Source organism: Aotus nancymaae, unplaced genomic scaffold, assembly GCF_030222135.1.
Source record: "Aotus nancymaae isolate 86718 unplaced genomic scaffold, 86718_ANA_hifiasm-v0.15.2.pri h1tg000015l_1, whole genome shotgun sequence".
In the NCBI taxonomy this organism is placed as follows: domain Eukaryota; kingdom Metazoa; phylum Chordata; class Mammalia; order Primates; family Aotidae; genus Aotus; species Aotus nancymaae.
Window position 1 is genome coordinate 8,429,124 of NW_026988427.1, and position 20,625 is coordinate 8,449,748.

Here is a 20,625-nt window from a genome sequence, read left to right on the forward strand (position 1 = left end):
ATGCCTCCTGCTTTGTTCTTTTCGCTTAGGATTGACTTGGCTATGTGGGCTTTCTTTTGGTTCCATATGAAGTTTAAGGTGGTTTTTTCCCATTCTGTGAAGAAGGTCAATTTACAGATTCAATACTATCCCCATCAAGCTACCAAGACTTTGTTTTTTTTTTTAAGTAAAGACAAGGTCTTGCTGTGTTTCCTAGGCTGGCCTTAAATGCCTGGGTTCAAGTGATCCTCCCACTTTGGCTTCCTAAAGTGCTGGGGATTATAGGCATGAACCATTGTGCTCAGCCTATGTTGGTTTTTATTGAAAGTGGCTCCTTAATTCATTTGAAATGTATTTGGATTACTGCCTAACAATACCCACTAAGAGACTACACTACCAAGTACTCAGATTTTGGTAGGAGCACCCAAGAATGCTGTGCTACCTTTGTGAAAGAAAGCTTTCCCCCTCTCTGTCTAGGACTACTGACTTCCTGGAAGGAAATCACTCAGTCTGTTTAGGATGATGGTGTGTGATATCATGGGATCTTGCAGGAGGAACCTACAAATATATTGATCCTGAAAGGCCTAGTTAATGAGAGGGAAAAGCAAGCCCTTCATACTGAGGTTAGATAGCTTTTATGATCATGACTTGCTGTCATTAGCCTACTAATTAAGTCCAACTGTTTGCTGACATAAACCACTTCCAAATGAGATTGCAAAAGGTATTCATTACATTAATGTTCCTTTTGCTAAAAAAGTATAACTATTTCACCATGAAGCCAAACTTCTGGGTTTCTTTTTAAATATATAATTTAAAAATTATGTATATAAATTGTCTGAAAAAATTTGTTCCAAATGGATGAAACACACATTTAGTGTAGTGTGTTACCTGTTTCCTTTTGTTTTATATTTCTGACAGTTCAGGGGTCTAATATTTAAGATTCTAATATCTTTTTAGTGTTACTTAGTTGAAGACACAAAATTATAGCCTATGCCCACATTTTGCATGCTTCTAGCATTGCTTATTTCTGAGAAGCTAATGCCCTCTTAGTTGGACATTTTAGCCATTCATGGAAAGCTTAATTGAATACTTTTTATTATTGCAGTCATCTAAGCAGTGAATGGTTCTTATTTTTAAATATACTGAAGGTCTTTTTGAATATACCTTTCAGGTAAGTTAACAGAGAGAATTTTTAAGTTTATGTACTGTAAGCCTTTTTCCAACAAGGTGGTATGTGTGTGTGTCCAGTTTTCAAAAAAATTTGGATTTATTAAAATACAGTTAATTCTGGAAATGTATTTAATTCTTCCTTAACGATTCAGAAGATACATTATAAACTTGCAAGATGCTCTGTTTGCCTAACATTAGCCATTTATTGTATTTGTGAAGCACAAAAGTGCCAGTTAGAGGTACAGTAGGTACAGTGTTAGATAACAGATAACTTACTGGATTTGCATTCTGCATCTTAGTTTGGGTTCCTATAACAAAATAGACTGAGTGGCTTATAAGCAATATAAATTTATTTCTCACAGTTCTGGGGGCTGGAGAGTCCAAGATTAAGAAATTGGCAGATTTGGTGTCTGGTGAGAGCCATAGATGGCACTTCCCACTGTGTCCTCACATGGTGGAAAGAGGGTGAGAGAGCTCTCTGGGGTCCCTTATAAAAGGGCACTAATCCCAGTCTTTTGAGGGAGGACTCTATGCTGATAACCTAATTACCTTCCAAAGGTCCCATTTCCTAATATTATCACATTAGGGTTGGGATTTCAACATACAAAGTTTGGGAAGTACACAAACATTCAGTCTGTAACGTTTCTTTTCCAGATATATTGGTGGTTTTTAAAGGTAATTACTATTTTTTGTTGTTATATATATATATTTTTTTAGAAAAATGAAAGCTGATTTTTATTTTATCATCAACAGCCATTCTTTAGACATGAACATGCATACGTAATATTCTACTCACACATCACAGTTTTTAACGTTAATTAATAAAGGTTAAACACACAACATACATCCTTACAAAAAAAGTCAAAATGCAAACTTAAAACTTTAAACAAAAGTATTACTTATTTAAAAAAAGTTTGTGTTGGGTACCATTTGTACAACACAGTTAATTTAAACATTTTCATTTTGGTTGCACATGAAAAAGGCGGCAGTAGAAAATAAAGTCCTTGAGGGTTTTTAAATAGCAGAATAGGCAGTCTCGCCATGCAGGAGAGGCAATATTAAATGTTAGTTTCAAAAAAAAATCCACATTTAAAAATATTTAGTTCAAGTCACAGAATTTTTCTCAGTAGAGATCCCAATGCAGTGCATAATTGCTGCCTTAGGTGGCCTGTTTGAAAGGATGATATCCCTTCAGAGTGTAACTTTACTGATTTTGGCACAAAAAAGAAGTCTAAAGAACCAGAACATGATTAAAAAAGAGGGAAGAGGAACAGAGGAAAGAAATAAAAGCAAGAATAAATGAGATAGTAATTGCAATCACTAAAAAACTGTGTGTTCTCAGTCATTGCAGAATACTCTCTTCTGCCTACAGCAGGTGCTTACTCCAGAACTGTTATTGCAGCATGGATTTAATTTGCTTGGAGGTAGTCTCATCATTCAAATGTTTTGTTGTGTACCTGAAAGCATTTAGAAGACCTTCTACACTATTAGGAGGTTGGTCTTTAAGAACTTTGATACAACCTTTCATATCAATTTTGGAAGTTTTAGCAAATGCTCCCACTGGATGTACGTGGTCATAGGGTATTATGATGCCCACCATTACCCTCAAGCAGAATGACACTGTCTCTTCATTTGTAAATCTGCTTCTGTATTCCAGTGTTTCCAGCATGACTCTGCATACACTACCCATGGTGCTTAAACAATCTGTGGCATTTTCTGTTGGTAAATTTTTATTCTCTGATACAAATTTTATTGTGGCATCACTCAAGGTTTTCAGCATTGGAGTTGCCTCTGCATAAAACAAAGACGTTCGATTTGCCAATTCATTATTTACTTCGTTTTCTCCTTCTGCCAGTACATTGTTAATCCTCATACGACTCAATGTTCTTCTGTAATAGCTGAAGTCATTCTGTATGGCAGGATTTGTCATCTTGAGTTCCTCAAACCGGAGTGTGAAATGAGGAATTTCTGCAGACTGTTTAGCAAGAGCCTGCTCTTGCTCTAGATGCTGGGTAGCAGAATACGGGGTACTTGCTAAGGCTCCCAGAAGACCTCTTAATGCTGCTTCTAACCTCTGAGAAAATTTGTAAAATTTCTTTAATTTGCCTACTAGTGGAACAACTGCACCCCATGCCTTGTCTTGCAACTTCTCATCTGCTGGATGCCAGATTGCCTCCCGTATTTCGTGGCCAGCTCCTCTGTATGACTGCAAGTCCTCCAAGATGCCTTTTGCATCTTTTAATACTACATTCACCTGATTATAAATTTCCTTCTCAGACTCTGTAGGCTGAGCATCTTCAGCCAGTGCTGGTGATTCTGTCCTTGTCCGTCTATCCTCCGCTCGAGCCTCCAGGTGCTTTCAGCCCCGCTTCGCTTCTCCGCCCTCCTCTAGCCGCAGAGGCGGCTTCTCAGCGGCGCTAGGGTGAGCCCTGGGTCCGGAGCCGGGGAGTGGCAGCAGCCGGACCGGGAGCCCCTCAGCACCTGCCCCTGTGGCGGAGCCGCAATCTGTTGTTGTTGTATTAAGTGATCTGTGTCTACAGCAGAGGTTGTCAAATTTTTTTTTTTTGAGACAGGGTCTCACTCTGTAACTCAGGCTGGAGTGCAGTGGTGTGATCATAGCTTATTGCAACCTTGAACTCCTGGCCTCAAGTGATTCTCCCGCTTCGTCTTTCCAAAGCATCGGGATTGCAGGCATAAGCCACTGTGCCCAGCAAAACTTTTTAAAAAGAAAAGACTGGGTAATAAATATTTTAGGACCTGTGGGCCATGTAGTCTGTTGAGACTATTTGGTTCTGCCATTTTAGTGCAAAAACAGCCATAGACAGTACATAGATGAATGAGTATGGCTGTGTTCCAATAAAACCTTACTTAGAAAAATAGGCAGCTGGACCCCAGCTTATATTTTCATATTACTGGTTGCTAGTACAATGCTTGGGACTTGATGTTCAATTAATATTTGTTGAATTAATAGATGCTGCTTAAGAATATATTAAAGAAAGGCATATATTTGTCTAGAATGTATATTCTATTTCTGGTTCCAATTTCTGTTTTTGCTAATCCTCTCTTTTACCTCAGCACTAACATTGACAGGTTCTTGTTTTCTGTCAAATCAATATACTTTAAAACTAGAATTACAGTGAAAATAAGCCAGTTGGTCAATGAATATATAAATTGTGATGTGTCTGTACAATGGAATGCTACTCATCAGTAAAAAGTATGAACTATGGATATTATATGACAACATGGTCCATCTTAGACACATTATGCTAAGTGAAAGAAGCTGGATACAAAAGACATGTGATTCTATTTATATGACATTCTAGAAAAGACAGAATTAAAGGACCATAAAGTAAACTGGTCATTGTAAAGAGTCCATTGGAGTGACCAAAGTGGTAGATTGGCTGCAGAAGCGTACAGAGAACTTTTTGGGAGTGTTGGAAATGTTTTATACCTTGATTATGGTAGTGGTTACACGGCATAAATGCTACAGTGTATAAATGGTTTATATTTGTCAAAACACATTAAACTGTATGCTGAAAATTTGTGAATTCTGTTATTTGTAAATTATGCCTCAGTAAAGCTTTAAGAAGAAACAAATTAGATCTATTAATATATTACCACCATCATATTATAATATCCTAAACTTTAGGGAAAATTGGCATGTTTGTTTTTTTAACTGTGAAAACACAAAATGAAAATTAATGGGATTTTAATTTTTTTAAATTACAGAGACACAGCTAAGTTCTTCTGAAACTTTTGACCTTGAAAGAGAAGTCTCTCCAGGTAGCAGAGGTATCTCGGCTGGAGTAAGAATAATAGTGGCAGATAAGGAGGTGAATATTTTCCTTTATATTTTTTCTCAGTGGTTTCTTTCTGCTGGCAGTCCTCTCTGATGCAACATTGACATTGGCCTGAAAGATTTAGGTGGCAGGGGGGTTTTAGTTTTGGGGGCACTTATGTCAGGGAGAGATTTTTATAGTTAAAATTAGTTCAGCACTGTTTCTAAAAATAAGAGTAGTTACCATTTCTGGAATACTTTTGTATGCATTATTTCTATTACAGATGGGGAAATAGAGGCTTAGGATGTTTAATTTGCTCTAAGTCATACTGCTGATAATGGTATAAATAGAACACAGGTTTGAATCTGAAGTTCTAGGGCATTTTTTATTATGTACCAATAAGTAACTTGGAAAAAATTACTATATTTATATTATGATGTATACATAACTTTCAGCCCTAATTTCTGTATATGATCAGAAATGCAAAGTCATGATAGCTGCATGATAAAGCAAATCTCTGTTTGCCTCATTACCTTTCCTAATTTTATATATCTGGCAGTAAACATAAAGCTGATTGATACAAGTTCATACTTCTGATTAAGATTCTCAGTGTATATATTTTTATTTTTCTTTTTCTTGGGTGGGGTGGAGTTTCACTCTGTTGCCCGGGCTGTAGTGCAGTGGCATGATCTCGACTCACTGCAGCCTCTGTCTCCCAGGTTCAACTGGTTCTTTCACCTCAGCCTCCTGAGTAGCTGAGATTACAGGCATGCACTACCACACCTGGCTAATTTTTGTATTTTTAGTAGAGACAGAGTTTCACTACGTTGGCCAGGCTGGCATTGAACTCCTGACCTTAAGCAACCCACCCACCTCAGCCTCCCAAAGTTGGAACCAGAGCCAGACTTTGTCTCAAAAAAAAAAAGGAAGGTACCGTTTTATACTCTGGGATTTTTTTTTTTTTTTTTTTTGAGACAAAGTCTTGCTCTGTCTCCCAGGCTGGAGTGCAGTGGCACAATCTTAGCTTACTGCAGCCTCTACCTCCCAGGTTCAAGTGGTTGTCGTGCCTCCACCTCCTGAGTAGCTAGGATTACAGGCGTCCACCACCACGCCTGGCTAGTTTTTGTATTTTAGTAGAGACAGGGTTTCACCATGTCAGTTAGGCTGGTCTCAAACTCCTGAACTCATGATCTGCCTGCCTTGGCTTCCCAAAGTGCTGGGATTATAGGCATGAGCCACTGTGCCAGGCCTGAGATTTTTAAAAAACAGTTTTTACAATAGAAGTTATATCCTCTCCCTGGTCTCTGCACTGCAGGTAACTTGGGTAAAAATTCTGCCTTCATGAATCATGCACACTGCCTGGTTCTCTGGAACCTGATCTGTCACAACTGACAGACCGAGATTCCCTGATGCCAGTGGTGGTAGGAAAGACAATGACACTCCCTGCTGCAGAACGACTGAGAACAGATCCTGCTCCATAATGTCATAATGGCTTCTGGATTGTTTTCCCAGGAGGAGACAGAATTTTCTAAATGGGGATGGGGGAGCAGAGTATTATTACCATAGTCATCCTAACATACAGAAGAAGCCCTTAGTTAAGTGATTTCATACCCATCCACAACTGCAAAAGAGCCCATTCTTTGTTTGGGTCAAAGAGCATGAACCCGGTTTAGAATTTATAGTGTACATGTCTGTGCTACTACACATCAAATAGATGGACTTGTACAGCCTTTCTCACATTGAATGTCCTCTTTTTGGTGTTGCTGTTTACTGATATCTGTGGATGTCTCTAAATAGTCTTAGAAGTTTCCATTAAAAGAAGTTAGAGACACTGTAGTTTTCAAATCATTGAATAATCACTTACTAGTTACAAGTCACTTATTAGACAGAATGGAACATTTTACCTGCACAAAGATAGTGTAAAGGATGTGGACTTTTGCCATTGGAAATTGTAGGTCATCTGTCCTAAAATCTCTTCTTTACTGGAAGGTGGTATGGTGTATTACAAGGAGCTTGAGCATTGCAATTAGAAGACGTGGCTTTAAATCCCAGCTCCACCATGTTTTGAATGTTGGGCAAATTAATCATTTTATTCATTCACTAGGCAGCTATTTATAGTTTGTATACTTTGTGCCAGTCATTGTTTTAGACTCTTGGGATGCAAAGATAAATAAAAAAACAGTTCCTGCACTCAAATGGTTCTCGTAAGGGAGGAGACAGACATATAAACAGATAATTGTAATTATAATGTGGTCTGACAAAGGTAATGATAGATTCCCAGGGCATTAGGGAAGCACAGAAGAGAAAGGCTTTTCTGAATTTCAGTTCTTCATATGTAAAATGGAGGCAGAAATATCTGTTTGACTCGGTTGTTCTGCAGATGAAATTAGAAAAAGAATATAAAACACATAGCAGAGATTTGACACAGGTAGAAGTATGTGGAAAGTCATATTATTTTACTGCTTTGTAATACATTGTGACTGTTTAGTTATGTTAGTTTACTAATGACAGAATTGCTCAATAGTATTTGAGGTATTTGGAAATACCCATGGCAGAACTGCATGTAGTCCCCTCTTGATTTCTGACAATAGTCAACTTTCTTCAGAAACAGTATTTTCTGAATATCTTGCCTGAGAGTTTCCCTTAGTTGGAGTCTTAGATAAATATTCTATTCTCAGAAGAGCTAATAGAAGTTATTCAGAGTCCTCCAGAGCTAGTTGAGTCAGTAAGTTTTTAAGTAAACTGTGTTAAGAGTCATGTGGTAAGAAGGGGAAGATCCAAAATAAGGAGGTTTCTAAGCTACACAGAATTAGGTTGGGAAGGGATGGAGAGTTTGGTGATTTGCAGGACATGCTTTTGTTTTCATTGAGTTCATTTCTTGAAGTGAGGTATGTATATATTTTTTGAAGTCTTAAGTTAGGGACCAACAACCTGTAAGATGTCAAGACTCCGTATCCAAGTACCTCTTTTGAAAAATAGTTGTATAATATTTTAAAAGAAGTAGAAGCAACCCTGCAAAGACAAAATCCCTGACTGCGTGGTCCTAATAAAAGCTACTTTGCTTGCCTTTTTCCCCCTTGAGGTTCTTCCATAGTAGTTAATAGTTAAATAGACTTTTTAAATGATGCTGGGAAAAATAATTTATTTTAACATCAAAATGTTGAGAAATCTTCAGGGTTGCCTATGAACAGTAGTTGGAAGTGGTCTCATATTCACAATAAGACAATGGACAGACTACTGCTTCTTGAATACATTAATAGTTAAAGGTACATTCTCTGCATTATATAGAGCTGTGATGAATACAAAGGAGTATAGTGCCGAATGTGAGCACCAGTGACATGTTCGTGTCATATAACATTTCTGTGCTTAGTGAACTTTAGAATGCCAAGTAAGTGCTCATTTACCACTAACTTTCAGTAATTCAGGACTACGTGCAAATTTTACGGTACATTGATCCCCCCTCCCCCCTGCCATCCTTCTGCTCAAGTAGCGTTGCTATTTTTCTTTTCTTTTCTTTTCTTTTTTTTGAGACAGAGTCTCCCTCTGTCACCCAGACTGGAGTGCAGTGGTATGATCTCGGCTCACTGCAACCTCTGCCTCCTGGGTTCAAGCAATTCTCCTGCCTCAGCCACCCAAGTAACTGGGACTACAGACACGCACCACCATCCCTGGCTCATTCTTGTATTTTTAGTAGAGACAGGGTTTCACCATGTTGACCAGACTGGTCTCGAACTCTTGATCTCAAGTGATCCACTCATCTTGGCCTTCCAAAGTGCTGGGATTACAAGCGTGACCCACCATGCCTTGTGATTTTTTTTTTCTTTTTTTGAGACAGAATTTTGCTCTGTTACCTGGGCTGGAGTGCAGTGGCACAGTCTCGGCTCACTGCAGTCTCTGCCTCTCAGGTTCAAGCAATTCTTCTGCCTCAGCCTCCTGAGTAGCTGGGATTACAGTCATGCGCCACCACGCCTGGCTAATTTTTATATTTTCAGTAGAGATGGGGTTTCACCATGTTGGCCAGGCTGGTCTTGAACTCCTGGCCTCATGTGATCTGCCTGCCTTGGCCTCCAAAGTGCTGGGATTAAAGGTGCAAGCCAGCACGTCTGGCCAGTTCAGTTTTTCAAGCTTTACAACTTTTCCTTTTAAGATTTATTAATGGAACCTGGATTTGTGAGAAGATTAGTGATGAAATTTGGAAAATATAGTACCTAGAACTTCTAGACCCACTTGACTTTCCCCATCTTCTAGAGAAGAATAATAAATAGAACTTGATAGTTTCTTAATACCTGGCAGGATCCAGTTCCAGAAACAAGGTGGAATGGGTGAGAGGCTTTTTGTTTCTGCCACCACATGATAGAGTGGAATTACTGAAGATTTTGATACCAGATGGGCCTGGGTTTGAGCCTGGATTGTCCACTTACCAGCTTTGTGACCAGCAGGCTACTTGACTTTTCCAAGGCTCAGTTTTCCCTTCTGTAATACCAGAGCTAGTGATAACCTCTGTCCAGTTGGTTGTTGGGAGGGATGGATATGGAAAATGACTGGTGAAGCCTGCATAGTATAAGAACTCAACAAGTGTTAGTTCCTTTCTCATCTTTTAAGTTTTATGCCTTTAGAGTATGTCTTTTAATAAAAGGCAGGTGTGTTGAAAACAGGATGTTTGCTGGCAGTTTGACTTGGTATTTAGATGGCTTGTTTTCCTCTCTGCTGGATCACATCACAAGCAATAGGTTTTAGAGATAGCCCCAACCTCTGACCCCAAAAGACTCGACTGACTCAGAGGTCAAATTATCTATGCATTGAAATTTTGGTCATGTTTTATTCTTGTATCAGAAGATATTTTATTTGTTTTCCCCGTGTAGTAAGGTGTAATGACAGCCCAGGTATTCCTTGCTTTAAATGTAAGCAGTAGCTATGCAGGACATTTTCACATTGATTGGATAGGACATACTGTCCTTTGAAGCAAGTGTTAGGCAGTAGTGGTGCAGCGCTCACGCACACTGTTGAATTAATCACTGCAGAGTTCTTGGCTCTGATCAACCTGCACAGGTAAAATAAAACTGCCTCTAAGAGACACCAGCAACTGTAGGAGAAATGATGACTACAAAACAGAGAGGAATAAGAGAGATAAGGTTTAAGAGTGGCTTTGACAGAATTGATTGTTTTAACTAATGACTTCTTTGGTGCTTCTTTAAGTATATGGATCTTAGTTTCTTTTTTTACCCCAAAAAGTCACAAATAAAACACAGGTCTTAGGTCTTAGGTCTTATGGGTCTAGGCACAGACTTACATTCTTAAATCCTAGTTGTGCTATTTTTGGCTTAGAGCTCTTTTGTTTTCGAACTCCTTATATCTTAAAGTCACTTACAATAATAATGGTCCTTTTGTAAGATTGAAACTGTGTCCTTAAGGTGCTGTTCATACACAAAATGTGAAACCCAGCAGACACAGCACATTGATGCAGTGAGGATTGTACCTTACAATGTGGTAGAGATTAGTGCCCTCAAATTTCGGAGCCAGATAGTAGTCCTTGGTTTGAATTTCAACTCTCCCACTTACTTGTTCTGTGACTTTGCAAGTTGCTTTACTGTTTTACATGAGTCCTTTTCTCATGTGTAAAAATAAAAGAGTATGCTAATACTTTCCTAAGATTATAAGGATTAAACAAGTAATACATATAGAGTGTTTAATACATAGTTGGCAGGCACGGAGTAAGTATTAACTCTGTCAGTAGTATCTCTCAATCTTTATTCCTGAATTTGATAAGCTGTTGTTGTCTCTTTGAAAGTAAGTGAAATATGAGGTGGAGTCTCTTGCATTTCTTTGAGGGGGAAGATATGAACTAAAGCTATTATAATTGCTGTTTGTCATGTTCTTCAGGTTGGTAACAAGGAAGATGCTGAGGAGGAATTAGCTATTTCTACCTTCTCATCCAGTACCCAGGTATCCTGCCCACTATGTGACCAAAGCTTTCCACCCACAAAGATCGAACGACATGCCATGTACTGCAGTGGTCTGATGGGGAAAGATACAGGTAAAGACCCATCAGGATAGCCAAACTCTTAGTTTTTTGTGTGGTGGTTTTGTAATCCTATACCATACATTGCAGGGAAAAAACAGATAGCTATTCTTCAAAGTTAAAGTTGTTGTTGGTTTTGGTTTTTTTCTATCTAGTTATTTTTCTGGTACTTTTATGTTCATCTTTACTTTTAGGAGGTATATTGTCTTGTTACCCATACCTCAGGAGAAGGGGAAGGGAAAAGTCTTTCATCTTTTAATTTTGTTTGTTTGTTTGTTCTGTTTTTTTTTTTTTTCTTTTTTCTGTCCATCACCTGAGAATGTTTTTTTTTTTTTTAAACGGAGTTTCTCTGTTGCCCAGACTGGAGTGCAGTGGTGTGATCTTGGCTCTCTGAAACCTCCGCTTCCCGGGTTCAAGTGATTCTCCTGCTTCAGCTTTCGAAGTAGCTGGGACTACATGCGTGTGCCACCACGGACCTGGCTAATTTGTTTGTGTTTTTTTTGTATTTTTTTTCCGATAGAGATGAGGTTTCACCATGTTGGCCAGCCTGGTCTTGAATTTGTGATCTCAAGTAATCCGTAATCCTCCTGCCTTGGCCTTTCAAAGTACTGTGATAACAGGTGTGAGCCACTGCACCTGGCCCATCTTTTAATGTTTTAACTTACTGTTTTACATAGATAGGCTAAAAATCAGTGATTGCAATGGACCTTGGATTTCATCTTACGTATCCTGTGGAACTTGAGGAACTATGTTCTAGAGTTGCACATTTTTCATTCAAAATAAATCCCTTGTAGGCTTTTGTTCTCTTTCTGTAGTTTGTTTTAATAGAAATTCTACAGCAGCTGAAAAATATCCCTAATTTACATTCATGTTCTACATATCTCTGCTGAGTTACTCAGGAGCTGTTGATTTATCTCTTTAAGAGTAATACCAAAGGCTGAGTGCGGTGGCTCATGCCTGTAATCCCAGCACTTTGGGAGGCTGAGACGGGTGGATCACGAGGTCAGGAGTTGAGACCAGCCTTGCCAATGTGCTGAAACCCTGCTTCTACTAAAAATGCAAAAAATTAGCCAGGTGTGGTGGCGGGCTCCTGTAATCCCAGCTACTCAGGAGGCTGAGGCAGGAGAATGTCTTGAACCAGGGAGGTGGAAGTTGCAATGAGCCAAGATCACGCCGTTGTACTCCAGCCTGGGCAACAAGAGTGAAACTTCAGTGTAAAAAAAAAAAAAAAAAGTGTGTATCAACATCTGTAGTTTTCGGACAGCATGAGGAGACATTGATCAAGAAAATCTTAATCATAGCCCTTGAAATACCACCTCTGATTTGGCCTTTCTGTTTATGATTTTAAACTCTAAATATGATCATGTCAGCACAGCTTTCTATAGTCTAAGATGCTGAATGTAAACCTAGGTAATTAGAAGTGTTGCAGTGTTCTTCTCAGTGCTACTTGATTCCTGTAACTTAGGTGTATTTAAATATGATATTGTATAATTGTGAAGTGTTTTTAAATTAAGATTGCCAGAGAGGCAAGGCACATGTTGTTTACTTTTTTTTTTTTTTTTTGAGACAGAGTCTTGTTCTTGTCACCTAGGCTGGAGTGCAGTGGCACAATCTCGGCTCACTGCAGCCTCCACCTCCTGGGTCCAAGCAATTCTCCTGCCTTAGCCTCTCAAGTAGCTGGGATTACAGGTGCCCGCCACCATGCCCGGCTAATTTTTGTATTTTTAGTAAGATGGGATTTCACCATGTTGGCCAGGCTGGTCTCAAACTCCTGACCTCATGATCCACCTGCCTTGGCCTCCCAAAGTGCTGGGATTACAGGCATGAGCCACCATGCCTGGCTGTTGTTTACTCTTCTTGAAGTAATATACTTTTTAGTTATTAAATAAGGAAGTACATAAGCAGATTAACAAATTTGTTGATTTTTCTGATTGAAAAGTGATACATGCTCATTGTAATAACAGTGGCTTACATTTATTGAATACTTAAAATTAGACATTATTTACACAACTGGGGCCATGCTATATATAGCTCTTTCTGTATATATTATTCTGCAACTTGTCCTTTTTATTTAGCAGTAAATTTAGATCTTTCCATGTACAGATAAATTTTTGGCATAGTTGAGGTTTGACTGTTTATAAAATTTTATATTCTTCTTTTTCTATTTATAGCATAAACATTTCACCATGTTACAAAAGTACTTACAAAAATATTTTTAATGCTTACATAATATTTGGTAACTTGGATTACTTTCATTTACTTAATTATTATATATTTGAAATGCTTCAAGTTACGGTGTTATAATCACACAGTACTGAGCTTCTTAGCCTAAAGTTGTCACGGAATTTTGGAATTATTTCCCAAGAATATGTTCCCATATGGGGTGGTAGTAAGAAAAGATGGGCTCTGGAGGGCCAGTCAGTTTGAGCTTGAGTCCCGCCTCTGTTACTCACTTACTAGTGTGTGACCTTGTGCTAATTTCCAAGCTTCCCTTTATGCAACTGTGAAATAATAATAATTACCCTGTTCAGTTTTTGTGAGGTTAAATGAGATATTTTAAGGAAAGTGCTTAACATAGTACCTAGCACATATTAAGTACGTAGGAACTATTAGCTGTTGTTAATGTGTTCCCAGTAGTGAAATTACTGGTCAGAGATGTTTTTTTTAAAGGTCTCTCTGCATAGCATTGTAGTTTTTTAAAAACAATGAAAGTGTGGTTGATGGCCAGATTTAGGTCCTTATCAACCACTTTTAGTGGGAGAGCACTGAAGGACTGGAATTTAGATGCAGCTTTAATTCGACAAAGCTCTTTAGTCTGATTTTTTTAGCTGAGTGTTCTAGTGACTAAAAGAATTCTGGGGCTGAGCATTTGGAAGGGAAGAGACTATCTTGTCTGTCTTACTAAGCAAATACACGTACACAGCTGGTATTGGGTATCTGAGTCAATGACTTATTCAACACAACATCAAGGTCCAGAAATAAATGAATTTGAGAAACTAAATGTCCCTTGGAGCTCTAGGAATAGATGACCTCCTTCAGGTCAGAATGATCAGGTAAGGGGTGGTGTAGGATAGCTTCTACTGACGTCTCCCATACTGAATTCCACTAGTTTGTGCTAAAGTAGGAAGCTTTGGCATTCATAACTGTCAGATATCTTTTAACTGCATATTTGTTGTTAAGCCTGTTCTTCCTTACTGGAGTGTGGTAAGAGAACTCAGGCTCACATCCCCAAATTGTTTTGGTTGAAATTGATTCAGGCTTGCTCCTGAATTTTCTCAAACCAATTTTCAGATTTATGCCACTAGAACCAGGCCATTTAGGTGGACAAAGTAGACTGAGTCTTATTATCATCATCGATCCATTCATGGAGGACATTTCAGGTTCTTCTTGTTCTGTTGGGTATAAGATCAGTGACCCTGTCTAATGCTGTTCAATTGGATTTACACTCTGGGTCTCACAGACTTTCAGACATGATAGATGTAAATGTGTTTTTTGATATAATAGAAAGTCCCTATATTTTTGGCATCATATGTCCTCATAGCTTTCATACAAACATCCCAGACCTCCATGTGAAGATGTCTGCTATATCCTGAATGACAGTCACACTTTCTTTTTCATAGGGAAATTTTTTATAAAAACAGTTTAGAAGACACATCTAGAATATAGTGATGTGTTGCTTAGTGATAGGGATATGTTCTGAGAAATATGTCATTAAGTGATTTTTGTTGTGCACATATCACAGAATGAGTATACTTACACAGACCTCAGTGGTATAGCCCACTACACACCTAGGCTATAAGGCATAGCCAATTTGCTCTTGGGCTACAAATTTGGGAGGCCAAGGCGGGTGGATCACGAGGTCAAGAGATCGAGACCATCCTGGTCAACATGGTGAAACCCCGTCTCTACTAAAAATACAAAAAAAAATTAGCTGGGCATGGTGGCGTGTGCCTGTAATCCCAGCTACTCAGGAGGCTGAGGCAGGAGAATTGCCTGAACCCAGGAGGCGGAGGTGTGGTGAGCCAAGATCGCGCCATTGCACTCCAGCCTGGGTAACGAGAGCGAAACTCCGTCTCAAAAAAAAAAAAAAAAAAAAACCTGTACAGTTTGTGACTGTACTGAACACTGTAGTCACTTGTAACACAATGGTATTTGTTTATCTAAACATCTACACACAGAAATGGTACAGTAAAAATATGGTGTTATAATTTTATGGCACCACCATCATATAGGTGGTCCGTTGTTGGCTGAAATGTCTTTTTGTGGTGTATGACTGAACTACATCCTTCTTTTCAATGCCAGTGTGTCTACCTAGAGCCAGAAGTTTGATTATTTTCTATCACCTATTAGTTCATATTTATCTTTAATTCATCTAGAGATTATGGGGCTTTTTTTTTTTTTTTTTTTTTTGGAGACAGGATCTCACTCTGTCACCCCGGCTGGATTATAATGGTGCAATTATGGCTCACTGCAACCTCTGCCTCCTGGGCTCCAGTGATTCTCCCACCTAAGCCTCATGAGTAGCTGGGACTACAAGTGCACACCACCAGCCTGGCTAGTTTTTTATGTCTTTTTTTGTAGAGATGGGGTCTCACCATGTTGCCCTGGGTGATCTTGAACTCCTGGGCTCAAACAGGCATTCTGCCTTGGCTTCCTAAAGTGCTGGGATTACAGGCATGAGCCACCTTGCCTGGCCTTGCACTTTTCTTTTCTTTTTTTTGTGGTGCCAGATCTTTTGAAGCTTACTAAAGAAGTTTTAAGATTTCTGCCATCAAGGAGCTTGCATTATCAGTGGTGAAATAAGCATTTCCCCAAGAAATTAATTATAAGATGACACAAGTGAATAATTGTGTATCCAAGTAAATGTCCCTGCCAGTGGGAGAGAGGAGAGCTGCAGTGAATAAAGATGAGATCCCAGAAAGAGTAGGCTTAGCTGTGGCTTTCCAGCCTGGTTATTTAGGTCTGGATAAACCCATAGCAAGGTAGAGGGCCCTTTCCCCTCCCGTGGGTTTGGATAAGATAAGAAGCAAGGGAAAGGGCTACTAAACAATAGCTTCCTCTTAATGTTCCTAAAAGAGCTCTCTGATTTTTCAGGCCCTATGAGAGGGAGCAGGGAGCCCTCACTGGAACCTTTCCACTCTCTGCATATTCCTCTACTTTCCTAGGAACAGAGTTTGGGGTGTAGGTGGGTTGGGGAATTAGAGGAATTATGCAAAGTACCTGCTAATGTACTTGGCGTACAATAGGTACTCAGTATGTTTGGCCTCTTTACTTGGTTTCCCCACACCAGCTTGCCTGCCCCGTCTTCCTTACCAGAGACAGAAGTTAATGATTGTTCTGGTTCCTCTTAGCTTTATATGTCTGGAGACAGAGACCAGGCTTCCAATCTAGTTTTTTAATCTTTTGTAAAAGGAAGGCTTTTTTTTTTTAAACTGTGAAAAGAAAGGAGTAAATCTTCCCCATTACCTTTTTTTTTTTTTTTTTGAGACAGGGTCTTACTCTGTAGCCTAGGCTGGAGTGCAGTGGTGCAATCATGGCTCACTGCACCCTCGACCTCCCAGGTTCAAGTGATCCTTCTGCCTCAGCTTTCCAAGTAGCTGGGAACACAGATGCATGCTACCATGCCTGGCTAATTTTTTATTTTTTGTAGAGATGGAGTCTTTCTGTGCTGCCTAGGCTGGTCTTGAACTCCTGGGTTCAAGTGATCCTCCTGCATTGGCCTCCCAAAGTGCTGGGATTATAGGCCTGAGCCATCATGCCTGGCAGGTTACTTTTCTTGAAGACGCATAAATCAGGCTTGGAGACCATTGGCCCAGTGCCTACGGGTGGAATAAGAGAGGACTTACCCTCCCAGTATTAAGTATCTAGCTTTTCACTCCTTCCTGTCTTCCCCTGAAAGGGATCCTAGATGGGCTTGGTTTGGCTGTGTAAATGAAATAGCAATTAGAGTCATTTACATAAAGTGTCTACTATTTATGCCTACTTCCCTTGTGGCACAATAACAATTATGCATATCATTAAATATATGTCTGACTAACTTTGCTGTAAGTTTTGTTTCCTTATAATATTACACACTGTTTAAGTTAGCTCAGTCTACTCAGTTTTTTGCTCAAAGACGTTGTCTATTCAGAACTGTGAAAAATTAGAGGGAATGCTTTTTAAGGCACTGTCTGAGGGGATATTGACTAAGTTGATCTGGACTAGAACAAATGCACATTGCTTTTGCTTTACCTTCTGGAAAATGTATCTGAGGCCATTATTGTTTTAAACAGCTAGGGAGAATAAAACCCCTCATTTACTCATTTAATACATATTTATTATATATCTACTATACAACAGATACAGTGAGCAGAATATACAATTAACAGAATATAAGTCCCTGTTCTCATGGAGCTTATATTCTAGTAGTGAGAGGCAGACAAGAAAACAATAAATAGACATGTCAAGTGGTGATAACTGTTTTAGAGAAAAAAGGAGAGGGGAATAGGGAAGATTGAGGTCAGAAGGTAGCAATATAAAATAGGTGGTCAGGGAAGGTCTCCTTGAGAAGATGACATCTGAACAGGGACCTAGAGTGAGGAAATAAACTGAGAAGATTGTGAGGTGGGGAGAGTGCTACAGATAGAAGGAACAATAAATGCAAAAACCCTGAGATGTGAACAGGTTGAGTGTGGCTGGATTAGAGTAAGTGAGGGAGAGCTAAACAGTGAAACCAGAGAGGTAATTGGGGAGGGGTACAGATGAAGAGATCATAGGGTTCTTAGACAATAATAAAGACTTTAGCTTTTCCCTGAGTAAGGGAGGAACCACTGAAGGGACTTGAGCAAAGAATTAATCAATATTTAAGCAAAAGATCACTCCACTCTGGCTGCTACTATGTGGATAGTAGATTATTGGGCTGTGGGATATTAGGCTCTATTTTCCCAGCTTCCACCTGGGAAAATAGAGTCAGCATTTCATTTTTGGCACTACGATGAAGTAAAAGAAATGTAGGTTTTGGAACTAGGAGCTCAGCTTTAATATTTCCTAATTGGCTAATATTTGACAAGTTATCTCTTTCAGGATCAGATTCCTCATCTGTAAAATTAGTATCAGGATTGTCATGAGAATCATAGACACTTTGTAAAGTACCAGGCATTGTGATTAGCATGTAATAGGTATGTAATAAATGGTGGCTGCTATTACTATTGACTGTGCTTTCATGTCTCTGTAGTATTTCTGAGGTCTATGTTTGTGTGTGCTGATGAGACAAAGGATAAGCCACTAGTTGGATAGAACTAAGGGAAAGAAGACAGGCAAGGCATAAGAGTCAAAGGGGTAAGGATAAGTTAAGAAGAAATAGATTATAGGAGAGTTAGGGAAGCTGAAGGCATTAACTATGTACACTTTGGGTCTAGATAGAGGGTGTGGCTTAGAGTCAGGAAACTGCAAGGAGTGCACTTTCTTTTCAGGGATGTCTCCTGGAAAAATAATGTATCCTGAATGGGTGGGTAGGTAGGAGGAGGTAGGAATTCTTATTATAGATATGCCTGAAAGCTAACAGAGAAGGACCAAGGCCTAAAATAGGCTTAACTTGGGTGACTAGCAAAAATGTGTAAGACCTCAGTATCTCTAAGTAAAAATTATTTCTTAAGTTAGACAAAGTTGGACTTTTTCTGTTCTCTGTATGCCTACCTAAATGTAATTTGTACCCTGTCCAGTCTTCTCACTTATATTAATGTGTCCTTTGTGGTACCCAGAATGATTAGATTAAGTAATTGCTATATTGCCACTGGCACCTAGCTACTGAGGTATTGACAATTGTGAAATAGCCTGGGTTTTATAGAAGTAATATGGATTTTGGGAACAGACTGACCTGTGGGGATATATACAAATCAAATATGGGCCCTGATCTTACTGACATTACAGTTCAGTTAGGTAGATAAGACATGCGCATGCATAACTGTAATGCAAGGTCAGAACTAAGGGACATACACTTAAAAAAACTGTGGTGTTTCAGAAGAAATACAGTTAGACATTGAGAGGGAAGGGTATTAATGTCAGAGAACAGTAGGCTAAAATCACATAAATAGAAAAATGTGAAGAGTGTATAGGAAAGAAACAATTCAATATGATTATAGTATGGGCATTATGAAAGGAAATGGTAGGCAATTGGAGAATGACAAACGTAACTTGAATTATGTGGGTTAACATTTATATGAATTATGTGGGTTAACATGTTGTAGCATTTTTTTCAACTCTAAAATAATTATTGGTGTTACTAAAATAATTATTTGTGTGTTTACCCCCGTTGTAGTATATAGGACTCTTTTGAATGCAGGTGTTGGAAATATGATTTCAGTAACCTTAAGCCAAAAATGCAAATTAATTTGTATAATAATTGGTAAGTCTGGTCAGGGGTTAGGCTAAGCTGGATCTGGGAATTCAGATAGTGTCTCTCTCCATTTTTGAATCCAGTGGTCTCCATTCAACAGATGGGCTCTTTTTAAGGGACAAGCAAAATGGCTGACAGCAGCCATAGCTTTTAATGGAAAGAAAGAATTTTTTTTTCCTGAAGACCATAGGTTACTCTAGATGAAGACTCTGATAGGCCTTTCTTGATTCAAGTGTCCACTTATGGTGTGGTCACTATAACCAAGTAGATGAGTATATATGTATTATCATTATTATTTTGAGACTGAGTCTCACTCTGTCGCCAGGTTGGAGTGCAGTGGTGCGATCTCGGCTCACTGCAACCTCCACCTCCCGGGTTCAAGCGATTCTCCTGCCTCTGCCTCCCGAGTAGCTGAGATCACAGGTGTGTGCTACCATGCCCAGCTAATTTTTGTATTTTTAGTAGAGACGGTATTTTTCACCCTGTTGGCCAGGATGGTCTCGATCTTTTGACCTCGTGATCTGTCTGCCTTGGCCTCCCAAAGTGCTGGGATTACAGGCATGACCCACTGTGCCCGGGTGATGAGTATATATTATTTACAAGTCAGAACAAGTAAAGGAAAACTCTTTTACTAACTATGAGAAATTCTATTAGTATCTGTCAGAAAATTCTGTCAGTCACAATAACAGAAAACATCATTAATAGTGGGTTTAACATGTGGGATTTCTTTTTCCTCACATCTCAGATCTAGAGTGAGGCAGTGGCTCATTGATGTAATTGAGGATCAGGCTTTTGCCTTTGGCACTACAGTCATAAACTTGTGGCTTGATTCACCATTTCAAGATGGCCATTACATCTCTAGGCTTCACATGTATGTTTGAGACAGGAAGATGGAGAAAAGGGTAAAGGGACATGACTGCTGATTCTGACTCCCTTGATCTAATACTCATTCCTGCATTCTCATGGAATTTGAGCTTACTTTAAATTATGGTTGAATTAAGGCAGTTCTAAATTTAATGTTTGTTCATACCTTTTATGTGTTTATGTCTTTTTGTGTATAAAATTATTTTATCTCTGAAGTCACTGATTAATTGCTTTTTATAGTGGTTCAGCTTAAGATTTTTTCATACCCTGCTGTTAGTGAAATAATGTGCTGGATGCTGAGGGTAAGGAGGAGGGGCCCAAAAGATGGTAAGGGATATGATACAGAGCTGAAAAGGACATCATATCTGTACTCAGAGAGTTTATATAGTCCAGCAAGGGAAACAGACTTGGGTATGACTATGTATAATACAACTCAGTCG

The 20,625-nt window shown here is 39.0% G+C and overlaps 1 protein-coding gene and 1 pseudogene across 3 annotated transcripts in view; one reads left to right on the forward strand and one right to left on the reverse strand.

Annotated features, from left to right (window-relative positions):
* The window catches only part of UIMC1 (ubiquitin interaction motif containing 1), a 122,919-nt gene that overhangs the window by 61,940 nt on the left and 40,354 nt on the right, over positions 1 to 20,625 (forward strand). For both annotated transcript variants that reach the window (XM_012437948.3, XM_012437950.2), the window contains exons 9-10: positions 4,879 to 4,982; positions 10,809 to 10,962. In XM_012437948.3, the coding sequence (XP_012293371.2) occupies positions 4,879 to 4,982; positions 10,809 to 10,962 (258 nt within the window). The remainder of the gene's footprint in view (positions 1 to 4,878; positions 4,983 to 10,808; positions 10,963 to 20,625) is intronic.
* On the reverse strand, positions 1,864 to 3,486 carry LOC105707134 (CYFIP-related Rac1 interactor B-like; annotated as a pseudogene). The gene has a single exon (XR_002478997.2). The product of XR_002478997.2 is annotated as a CYFIP-related Rac1 interactor B-like (transcript).